Raw genomic sequence first — 12,063 nt, 5'->3', positions numbered from 1 at the left:
CCTAGTGCCTTCATGGTGCTATGTCCTCTGCTCTCTTCACCCCTTAGATATGGGACCTATTAGGTAACCACCCTCCATCCTCATTTTGATCACCATTCTAATGAATTACTAGATTTCTGACAATGGACCCAAGGCTCTGACAATGACCCTAAGCTCTCATCCCAGTGCCATTTTCAAAAAGAGAAAGTTGAAAAAATCTAAACATGTTCTCAAGACAATTTCTACTTTAGAAGAAAATATTTACACATTTTTTTGGAATTTTCTTTTCCCTAAGATCTGAATATGTATCACTTTATCTCTCTTGCTCAGCCATTCAACACATTTCACCATTTCTTCCCCTTTATAACACCATGCTTAGCCCAGAAAAGTGTGGCTTCTTTAGTAAATGTCAGGGGCCACAGGCTAACACCCAGACACTAGTTAAGCAACAGACTCCACAACAGCCACTAGGTGTCGGGCTCTATCTTACAGCAGATGGAGGAGAAGAGCTGCTGCTGCTCTGGAGGGTTGCACCCCATCCTGCACCCAGCACTCAAGCTTTCATCCACAGAGGACCCACACCTTCCTGTAGAGACTTCTGAGGACAGCAGTTCCCACACCCAGTGCTCAGAAACTGACTTGGCCACACACAGCACCCACTGATACGTCTTGCTTCTAGATGGCAGCTTGGGCACAAGTGGGCTCTAAAGGTCAGTTCATCACCTTCCTCCAGGTGTGTCTTAGCACTCTGCTCAACTGCAAGGTGTCTCCCAGTCCCCACAGAGAGAGCTGTTTTCATCCTTCTGACCTGAGCCCTTAGAGCTCAAGTGGCTGCCCCAGTGTTCACCCTCTGAACTGCTGGCTGAGAGTATAAAGAGGATGAGCCCAAGGCATTGCCAAGCTGAGAAAAACATGCCTTGTGAAGTAAAGAAGGTAAGGATGATTGATGTATGTCTACAAGTTCTATCTTTAATCAAAGCAAAACTGCCTCGTGAAGGCCAGTCATCTCAATTGAGACTTTACCTGGTTCATTGGCAGGTTCTTTGCTCTTGGATTCCTGAAATTCAGACAATAAAGTAGCATTAATAAATTGCCAATAATTCAAATTTCTTTACATTAGGAAAATGTGCCTGAGACCAGCCTGGAGATATAAGGTCAGCAGACACAATCATGAAAAACTCCAGCAATAATGCTTTTGAATGCCCCCCATGTGTAGTGGCACCTCCAGTTAATCAGAACAAAAATTACTGGCAAAAATTAGTCACAGATAACAGAAACCCCAGTGATTAGCAAGTGTCTGGGGCAAGGGGATAGATCTGCATCTTTTCCCCATTTAACATTTAGTGAGTCTTTGCTATGAACACTGTACCATTTGCTTTACACAAGTTGTCTCAACCAACCCTCACAACAATCCAACAAACCAAAAAGGTAAATACTATTACTATACCATCTTAGGAAATACTTAGTACATGCAGTATGGATCGCTATCTCCTCAAAACAATGTAAAAGTAAAACTAATACAGCAAATTCCAAGTTAAGAGCAACCCAAAATTTTGTATCTCAAACCTCCCTTATTATAGCCCCCAAATCTTGACTTTTCTAAAAGTGTCTAAAATCAAACAAAACATGTCTCCTCTTCACTATTTCATACCTGTCCCACCTCATCTGTAAGTTGCATTTCTCACTGCAGTTTGATTTATATTTTTTGTTCCATTAAGTGTTCTCATTGTGCTTCCCATCCCACACACCTTGGGAGAACACCCTACTTCCTGGCTACTTGCTCCTTTACTTACCTTTGCTGAAATTTTCTCCTTAGAGGCATCATGGACTTCATTTGGCTCTGGAGGCAACTTGACTGTTAACTTAAATGTTCCTTTTCCTGGCAATGCTAACTCATGGTTCCCTCTCTCCAGAACGTTCTGCTGAACTGAAATGTCCAAAAAGAAGGAGGAGAAGGAGAACCATCAAGCAATCTTTATTCACAAAATTATTCCATATTTCAAAGCCTTTGTCATCATCAATCAATTACTCAGTCATTTCCCCAAGAGAGACCTTAAGTGGTAAAAAAAAAAAAAAAAAAAGGAAAAGTTTAGCAAGCTGACATGGATTTGAATTCTCTCTTTAAACTTATTTTTTTAACCTAAGTATTCCCAAAGCCTCAGTCTTCTTGTATAATAAGCAATTGATAAAGATTGTATTGTATGGGTGTTACGTGGATTAAATTGAAGAAACATAAAGAATTTAGTATAGTACCTAATGCTCAGTGGGCACTCAGAAAGGGAGCAATATTTATTGTACAGTAAATGAAATAATTACAGCATCCGTCATGGTGAGCCTGTGAACATTGGGTGCTGGGACATGGCATGATAAAAGCCATGTTTTAGGAAGGTGACTCGGGTAACCAGGAGCAGAATGGCCAGGAGCCTGGTTAATAAGTTTTTCATTAATTCTTTAACTTGTGAAGACAAAAGCCTCACATCTGATAGTAAAAGGAAAAGGAAAAATGGATGGAGAGATTTAAAAAGAAAATAGCACATCAGGCAGCTGGGCTGTAGTGAAAAAAACTGAACAGTGAACATAAGCATTCAAAAAACCTGGATTAGAATTACAACTCTAGATGAGTGACATTGAGAAACTATCTTAACTTTTCTTAAATCTGTTTTCTCATTCAAACCAGTGTTCTGTGAATGAATTTTGTAACACACACAAGAGGTATGCAAATGTAAGTTATAATTATAAGAGGCAGGCAGATAAAGAAAGGCAAAGTTAGTGTATCTCACAGTGTGGAGAATAGGGAGTGAGTTTAGATGAGGAGATGTGGTCGACATAGTCAGATGGTACAAATATGTCAGGGTGAAGGGGAACTTTTGAGAGTTCCCTACTGTTCACTGTTGTAGCCCTGCCATGAATGTTGGGTTACCATGTTGCATTCTGATATGGTTGGTGTGATGAGGCCAAGGATATAGATAGGAATCTTTCAAAAAGAGGGGCTTAAGTAGCTTTCCCACCTCAACCATTCATGAAAGGGTAGGATGCCAATAGAATGAAACAGACCCCCAGAAACAATATAAGACTCAAATTTCACTCTTGATGGGAGGAAAGATGTCTTCACAGAGACTCCTAAGTGGCTGGCCTAAGCTTCAGTAAGGGCTGGATAGGAACCCAGTGCCAGAGAGGAAGCTAAGTTTTGTAAGTCAGGTTGTCTATGGACCTCTGTGATACCGTCCTTTTATTATTCCCTAGACTTTGGTAGAGTCCTATCTGGGCATGTATTTATTTATTTATTTATTTATTTATTTATTTTTATTGATATCAGAGAGGAAGGGAGAGAGAGGGAAAGAGAGAGAGAGGGAGGTAGGCAGGGAGAGAGAGAGAGAGAGAGAGACATCAAAGAGGAGAGAGAATCATTGATCAGCTGCCTCCTGCACACTCCCTACTGGGGATGGAGCCTGCAACCCGAGCATGAGCCCTTGATGGAAATCAGTGGAACCAGGGACTGACTAGGGCCATGCATTTAAATGTGCCAGCCTGGCCCTGGCCGGTGTTGCTCAATGGTAAGATTGTCGACAGTCCCATGGAAGGGCCAGGGGTTTTATTCCTGGTCAAGGGCACATACCTGGGTTTCAGGTTCCACCCCCCGCCCCAATCAGGGCGAGTGCAAGAGGAAACCAATTGATGTGTCTCTCTCACATCAATGTTTCTTTTTCTCTCTCTCCCTTTTCCCCCTATCCCTTCCAATCAATGGAAAACATATCCTTGTGTGAGAATAAACTAAACAAATTAAATTATAAAATAAAAATGTCAGCCTGGCTCGGCTGGTGTGCTCAATGGTTGAACTTCAAACTATAAACCAAGAGGTCACAGTTCGATTCCAGGTCAGGGCACATGACCGGGTTTCAGACTCTATCCAACATAGGAGGCATGCAAGAGGCAGCCAAACAATGATTCTCCCTCATCATTAATATTTCTTTTTTTAAAATATATTTTATTGATTTTTTTACAGAGAGGAAGGGAGTGGGATAGAGAATTAGAAACATTGATGAGAGAGAAACATGGATCAGCTGCCTCCTGCACACTCCCCACTGGGGATGTGCCCGCAACCAAGGTACATGCCCCTGACCGGAATCGAACCTGGGACCCTTGAGTCCGCAGGCCAATGCTCTATCCACTGAGCCAAACCAGTTAGGGCATCATTAATATTTCTATTTTTGTCTCCTTCCCTTTCTCTCCAAAATCAATTAAAAATAATTTAAAAATAAATGAATGTGCCATCCTGTTCTGTGTGCAATATGCATGGGCATCACTACTTCAAGAGGACAGAGGGTAGCAAGATCAGTAACTCCCCAACAAGGAAAAGCTGAATCTGGGAGGAATAAAGCTGAATCTCTGATGTCCAGCCACCCTGACCTAAGTCCTTTCTGCACTAATCTCAAACCATTCATGTTTACTTTTATTAATGGGTTTCCTTACCCCAAAGAGACTGACAATAATCAGGAGTCAAATTATGACCAGAGACGATTATAAATGTTCACATCCAAAAATCTTCCAAGTCAATTTACACTCAACTTTTCAGAAATTCACTGAACTATATAAAAGCAAGATGCAGCTTTTCAATAGTTCAGGTTGCTCTACAGTAATTTCTGCAGAGAAATGCTGGTGGGCTCAGCCTGATTATGTGAATTATATGACTAAAATCCTGTTACACGACGAGCCTGCACCTGCTGAGTCCATTTCCTGGTGTGGAGGGGATGGGTCTTCCTGCAAAGAGACGAATCTCATGCCATAGAGCTGCTAGGGCAGGTCATTCATTGTTAACAATTTTCTGGCAACTTGCTGCTGAGAAAGCTGCTTCTGATAGGAAACCGAAACTGACTGGGACTTTCCACTCCCCAAGAACTTTGGCCATCAAAGGTCATCAGTTGCAGGAATTATGAGATGTCTGTGCTGGGGGTAACACAAAGGGGCCATAGGAGCAGCCTGGGGGTGGAAGTAGGGGGTCGTGGCCTAGAATAGGTGAAGGAAGAACCTGGCAGGAGACTGAAATAGGTTCTAATTTGAGGGCTAGAACAGAATGATGATATCATCACAGATATTTTGCACTGCTTGTATTTCTATGCTGTGTGTATTTCCTATAATGGGCCCCCATTTTGTTCATCCAGGGACATCAACAGCCAGCATTCTCAAACTTTAGTGCCTCAGAGTCACCGAGGGTGCTGGTTCAAAGTGCTGATGCCCTCACCCACCCACACTCAGGGTTCCTGAGTCTCCAGGACAGAGCTGGGCTGTGTCTGTTTAACCTGCTGAGGGTTAATGAGATGCTAAAGAAGAAAGAAGCCCTGCTAAGGGCCAGAACCATGGTGATGCTAACAGTTGGAATCAAAGTGGTAACATCCCTTGAGAAAATGGCTTATATCATACAGCTGCCCGTCTGTGCATTCCTTGGTGAAATTAATCCTTGGAAAACTGTGTACCTGTTTCCATAAAGCTCTGGGCCCAGCAGGTCTCCTGTCTCCTGCCCCCTGTCCGCCTCACTTCTTTCACACTCTTCTGTGTTCCCCTTTCCTCTCTGGGTTTCATCTTTCCTTCCTGGATCCTTGCTTAAAGCTTTCCAATTGCTCTCATGGCCTTGTAAGCCTCCTTGCCTCTCCTCTGGCCCAAAGGCTTCTCAAATCCAGGGAAGGAAAGCGGAATTAGGGGTTGTCCACATCCTCTCCTGGGAGATTCCAATGGAAAAAGTGTGTGCTCTGGGAGTGTCTGGTCATGTGCCGCCCCATAAAGGACCTGGTGGTTGTCTTAAGCAAGCAGATGTTTGGTATTTGTCCTCCTCCTTTCCTTTTTCTTTTGTTGTTGTTGTTAATCCTCACTGGAAGATATTTGTTCATTGGTTTTTAGAGAGAGTGGAAAGGAGGAAGAGAGGGAGAGGGAGAGGAAGAGGGAGAGGGAGAGGGAGAGGGAGAGGGAGAGGGAGAGGGAGAGGGAGAGGGAGAGGGAGAGGGAGAGGGAGGAGGAGGAGGAGGAGGAGGAGGAGGAAAGGGAGGGAGGGAGGGAGGGAGGGAAGGAGGAAGGAAGGAAGGAAGGAAGGAAGGAAGGAAGGAAGGAAGGGAGGGAGGGAGGGAGGAAGGAAGGAAGGAAGGAAAAGAACTTCGATGTGAGAGAGACACATCTACATGGGATTGAACCTGCAACCCTTCAGTGCATTGGTCAATGCTCTAATCACTGAACCCACCAGCCAGGGCCTCCTCTTTTGTTCAACAGCAAAAGCAAGCGGGAGGAGAGAACTCAGCTGCTCAACTGCCTGTGAGGGAGGGACTTGCCCCTCAAAAGCTCAAAACTTTCAACCTCCTTCAACCCAGTCTGAGGACCAGCCTGAAACCGAGGGACAGGTACCAGCGAACGACCAACAAAGACAGTTGTCATCTCCCTGCAATAACTCTCTCTATTTCACCCAGGCAATGTGATTTTAAGCAGGCCTCTGCCAGTCCCCAGGTGACCCCAGAACTACTGGAAAGCTCCAAAATACATGGGGAAATCTCATGACTCCTTCAATTGCTTAGCCCTCCCCCCCATAAAAATTAACAGAAAGAAGAGGGGCTCTTTCTCTCCCTCCCTCTCAAATGGAGCACTGCCCATTCCCAGAGAATCAGTTACCAAATCCAGAACAGCACACAAATATGTCTCTTCCAACCCCACACTGACTTTCATTGTCACAGCGGTTCTCAACCTGTGGGGGTCGAACGACCCTTTCACAGGGGTCGCCTAAATACATCCTGCATATCAGATATTTATATTACGATTCATAACAGTAGCAAAATTACAGTTATGAAGTAGCAACGAAAATAATTTTATGGTTGGGGGTCACCACAACATGAGGAACTGTATTAAAGGGCCGCGGCATTAGGAAGGTTGAGAACCACTGGAAGGACTCACTTGTCCTCAGAATAACTGCACGTATCTCTTCAAAGGTCTGATTTTCATGGTCTCTCCCAACAGAAACCAATGTGCCTATTTTCAATCAAATTTATCTCCCTAACGTATAGTTGGACTTTCATCCCTGGAAACTTTCTCTTCCCTTAAAATCGTGTTCCCATAAACCTTGGGAGTTCTGGAAGTGCTGCCTTAATTAATAGGCAGAAGACCAAAAGCGCAAGAGATGCAACTCTGCCATTAGCACTCTGTGTATTAGTGCATTAACACACTATGTAGCCTTGTAAAAGGAGGCGAGTACCCAGGCTCTCAGCGCCTTTCTGTTCTCCCTGGCGCGGTTCTGCCCCCACCGGCCACCTCCAGGCAGAGGCAGCACCACTGAGTTCCTAGAAGCGCGGGGCAGAGGAACGCAGCGACCCCCGCATTTCTGGTCCATTCTGCAACCCGCCCACCGCCAACTGCTGCTGCAGGAGCCGGTCCCGCTGCGCGCCCCAGTCCAAGCGTCCCCACAGGGAGAGCCCCATGGTCTATCACCCCCGCCCCGGCGCCCCTCACCGTCATGTCCGTTGAAGAGCACTAGGAAGCTGCCCGGGCTGCCGGGTTCCTGTCGGACCTCACACTCGCCGCCTCCCGATCTCTTCTGGCTCTGGAAGTACAACTGCAACTTGGTGATCAAGCTCTTCGGGGGATCGGGACCCCAGGACCCCTCGACCAGTAGCGGGAAGTAGCTGGGCGCAGCCATCCTCAGCCCTGCTCAGGGCGGGACTGCTAGTCCTACCCCAGCTCAAGCAGTTAACTTTGCCTCTTTCACTTTCGTTTCAGGGAAAAACCCCTCCCTGCTCTTAGGTAACTGCCCTTGGCTATAAACAGCAACCCCAGATTTGATGAGTCACCCCCTCAGAATCTTCACTTTCATCTGGACCCCAGGGCAAGGCCATCCAGGTATTTGGGTGAACAGGGGTCCCTAAACTCAGGGCTCATTTGACACACACACAAGCCACAAGGGCAATCAGCGGCTTTGTGTCACATTCACAGGTTTTTTTACGTAATATTTACAAGGTGCCATGCACTTGGGATGGATTCAATGGATGGACACAGTTCCTGCCCTCTCTGAGCTCAGGAAGCTGTGGGACAGAGGAGTTAGGACACAGTGGAAAGATTGCTCTTGAATGTCCTCTTTTGAGAGGTGTCTATTTAGATCCTTTGCCCATTTCTTGATTGGATTGTTTACCTTCTTTTTGTTAAGTTGTATGAGTTCCCTATAAATTTTGGAGATTAGGCCCTTATCAGATATGACGTTGGCAAATATGTTTTCCCACGCAGTGGGCTTTCTTGTTGTTTTGTTGATGGTTTCTTTTGCTGTGCAGAAGCTTTTATTTTGATGTAGTCCCATTTGTTCATTTTCTCTTTAGTTTCAAGTGCCCTAGGAGCTGTATCAGTGAAGAAATTGCTTCGGCATATGTCTGAGATTTTGTTGCCTTTGGATTCTTCTAGAATTTTTATGGTTTCCCATCGTACATTTAAGTCCTTTATCCATTTTGAGTTTATTTTTGTGTATGGTGTAAGTTGGTGGTCTAGTTTCATTTTCTTGTATATATCTGTCCAATTTTCCCAACACCATTTATTGAAGAGACTATCTTGGCTCCATTGTATGTTCTTACCTCCTTTGTCAAATATTAATTGAGCATATTGGTTCGGGTCAATTTCTGGGCTTTCTATTCTATTCCATTGATCTATATGTCTGTTCTTGTCCCAGTACCAGGCAGTTTTGAGAACAGTGGCTTTGGAATACAGCTTGATATCTGGTATTGAGATCCCACCTACTTTGTTCTTTCTCAGGATTGCTGCAGCTATTCCGGGTCTTTTTTTATTCCAGATGAATTTTTGGAGAGTTCGTTCTAGATCTGTGAAGTATGCCGTTGGTATTTTAATGGGAAGTGCATTGAATTTATAGATTGCTTTGGTAGTAAAGGAACACTCGTGCACTGCTGGTGGGAATGCAGACTGGAGCAGCCACTATGGAAGACAGTATAGAGTTTCCTCAAAAAACTAAAAATGGAACTCCCATTTGACCCTGTGATCCCACTTCTAGGAATATATCCCAAGAAACCAGAAACACCAATCAGAAAGGATATATGCACCCATATGTTCATAGCAGCACAATTCACCATAGCTAAGATCTGGAAACTGCCTAAGTACCCATCAGTAGATGAATGGATTAGAAAACTGTGGTACAGGATGGAATACTATGCTGCTGTAAAAAAGAAGGAACTCTTACCATATGCAACAGCATGGATGGAACTGGAGAGCATTATGCTAAGTGAAATAAGCCAGTCAATGAAGGAAAAATACCACATGATCTCACTCATTCATGGATAATAAAGACCATTATAAACTTATGAACAATAATAGATACAGAGGCAGAGCTGACTCAAACTGATTGTCAAACTGCAGCAGGAAGACCAGGGAGGGTTGGGGGGCAGGAGGGAGCGGGGTAAGAGATCAACCGAAGGACTTGTATGCATCCATATAAGCATAACCAATGGACATAAGACACTGGGGTGTAGGGGAGACCAGGGGATTGTAAAGGGCGGGGGGGAATAAAGGACACATATGTAATATCCTTTGTAATACTTTAAGCAATAAAACAATAAAAAAAAAGATTGCTCTTGGAAGGAATACAGAGGTGTTCACAAAATGGAACGAATTAGGAGGGGCTCAGGGAGGACTTATGGGAGGTGAGATGTAACCTGAGGCCTAAGGATGACAGGGATAACCTTGGAGGTGTGAGAAGAGGGCATGCCATTGTGTTGTACGTGTACAGAACCACTGGCTGTTGTGTGGCAGGTAGAAAAGAGGCAGGGAGACCTCCACTCGGCTACTGTGTTGTCCCAGGTGAGAGATGGGAGTGGCTGAGACCAGGGTGCTGGCAGAGGAGGACCTTCTGAGAAAAGGTAGGATCCCAAATCCATACTGAAGGCACAGCTGCAGGACTGGATGAAGGATGTGGGATGACAGATGCCATGAGCAACCGGCTGGATCAGTGATTTTCAACTGGTGTGCCACAAGAATTTTTAAAACATGCAATACCTGACTATTTAGTCAGGGACATTGACCTCTCTTCCCTTAGATTGTCAAATAAAAATATGACAACAGCCAACACAACAATAGCCATCTGGTGCGAATGAATCAAAACTATATCTACTTTTTTTGTTAGATTGGCAAAAAATATAATATTTTATTGGTGTGCCACAGAATTTTAGTAATTGGTTTATGTGTGCCATGAGATGAAAATGGTTGAAAATCGCTGGGCTAGATCATAATGACATCTACCAAGTAGGAACATCCAGGGGAGGCCAGAAAGGCAGAAGGGAAGCTAGGAATGTGTGCATCCTTGACCCATAATATTTTTCCATTGATTTTTAGAGAGAGGGAAAGACAGAAAGAAATATCTATGTGAGAGGAACACATCAATTGGTTACTGGCTGGAGTGGAGGCTGCAACTGAGGTACGTGCCCTTGACCGGAATCGAACCCGGCACCCTTCAATCCACAGGTCGATGCTCCATCTACTTAGCCAAACTGGACAAGACTCACAGTTTATTCTTTTATTATTATTTATTAATTACTGTATTATTTTTCCATATAAACAAATGTAAAGTTACCCTGTATAGTTGAAGATTTAGCCAAGCTATTTCTGTTTTTCTTTAAAGGATTTACTTCATTATCAGAAGTGTGACTTGCCACTCAAGTTCCACTCATTATCTCTGAGTGGATTGGAGAAAAGCTAACAGAGGATCAGGAGGGCAGGTCTTGAAAGCCAAGAAAAGGAAGTTTTACAAGAAGGAAGTTGTTGACTGTCATCAGCCCCTGGAGTACTTTGTCTTCTCTCCTAGGTTGTTTTGAACCTATTCACTCCTGAACTTCTACCCTCCCCCTTCCCACAGTGTTCTTATCCTATCTCAATTCTCTGTCTCCAATGGGTGTTCTAATGCTGAAACTCATTTCCTTCCAGGGAAGCAAGTGTTCTCTCCAGGCCTGGGGACGGTGGCCCTCCAACATAGGAGTGGCCATGTTCACATGGCTGATCTAGGTTCTCCTTTCACCTCATAGGCACAGCTGATCTTTTTAAAAATATATATATTTTATTAATTTCAGAGAGAAAGGGAAAAGGAGCAAGAGATAGAATCATCAATGATGAGAGAGAATCATTGATCAGCTGCCTCCTGCAGACCTCACATTGGGATTGAGCCCACAATGTGGACATGTGCCCTGACTGGGAATCAAACTATGACCTCCTGGTTCATAGGTCAACCCTCAACCCCTGAGCCACTCCAACTGGGAGCCAGTTGATCTTAATATAAAATTTACAGCTGCATTTTTGAGCTGACCTTCCCTTTCTCTGCTTCATCAAAATTTCCCTCTTCAACTTCTCTACAACCTTCTATGCAAACTTCTAGCATCAGGCTCCTTTCAACTTCTCAAAAGACCTCTTTACAAAGCCTCCCCATTTCACCCATTGCAATATACACTGGGGAAAGGGTGGTTTTCGCATCTGTTCTGAACCAGCAAGTTGTGAGCACTTCTTGTCCTTTTCCTTGTCCCTGAAACTCCTGGCCTAGATCCCCTGAATAAGATGTGACTTTAGAAGAAGTGAAGTAAGCTGCCCGCTCTGTTACCACTCCAAGTTCAGTCCTCAGACATTTCACTCTGCCAGTACAGTAATTCCTCATGTACATGTTCCCACAGAAGTCTTTTAGGTTCACTAATACTACCATCGGCTTGGAAGTGGCGGGAGGCTTCTACAGAAGAGCCCAGAATAAACTAGATCTTTCCAAGTTTGTGTGAGATGAAGAGTAAAGATCAATCCTGGTCATCCAGTAGGTAACCACTGAATCAGACACACATGCATTTATCTCAAGACAAGCATTAGCCAGATACTGAATCTCCCCTTTTTCGTTGCCCCCTCCCCCACCACCACCCTTCAGCACAAAATAGCTAGAGCGGTCGTCAACTTTATCCCCAATTTTTTAGTCTTTTGTAATCCCCAAGGCTAAGAATAGCTTGTGGAAAAAGAGTGGGGAATGAAAAGGAAAATGGAGGGGTGGGGGTTTGCAACCTAATTCAGTATCTGCTTAAAACTGTAGTCTTACCTCCCACC

General features: G+C 44.3%; 1 protein-coding gene across 4 annotated transcripts in view; it reads right to left on the bottom strand.

Annotated features, from left to right (window-relative positions):
• LOC139003904 (protein mono-ADP-ribosyltransferase PARP14-like) overlaps nucleotides 1-7,669 on the bottom strand; it is an 82,447-nt gene extending 74,778 nt beyond the window's left edge. For 3 of the 4 annotated variants that reach the window (XM_070406327.1, XM_070406331.1, XM_070406330.1), the window contains exons 1-3: nucleotides 7,459-7,669; nucleotides 1,773-1,906; nucleotides 1,003-1,036 (exon numbers count right to left, since the gene is read on the bottom strand). In XM_070406327.1, coding sequence (XP_070262428.1) covers nucleotides 1,003-1,036; nucleotides 1,773-1,906; nucleotides 7,459-7,645 — 355 coding nt within the window. In that variant the 5' untranslated portion in view covers nucleotides 7,646-7,669. The remainder of the gene's footprint in view (nucleotides 1-1,002; nucleotides 1,037-1,772; nucleotides 1,907-7,458) is intronic. The other variant, XM_070406329.1, reaches the window with a different exon arrangement.
• Between the last annotated feature and the right edge of the window lie 4,394 nt (nucleotides 7,670-12,063).

This window comes from Myotis yumanensis, unplaced genomic scaffold (assembly GCF_028538775.1).
Source record: "Myotis yumanensis isolate MYYU_CA2020_CCGP unplaced genomic scaffold, mMyoYum1.0.hap1 SCAF_2, whole genome shotgun sequence".
Lineage (NCBI taxonomy): Eukaryota > Metazoa > Chordata > Mammalia > Chiroptera > Vespertilionidae > Myotis > Myotis yumanensis.
Note: the sequence above shows the minus strand (reverse complement) of the source record. Positions and strands in the feature narration are given on the sequence as shown.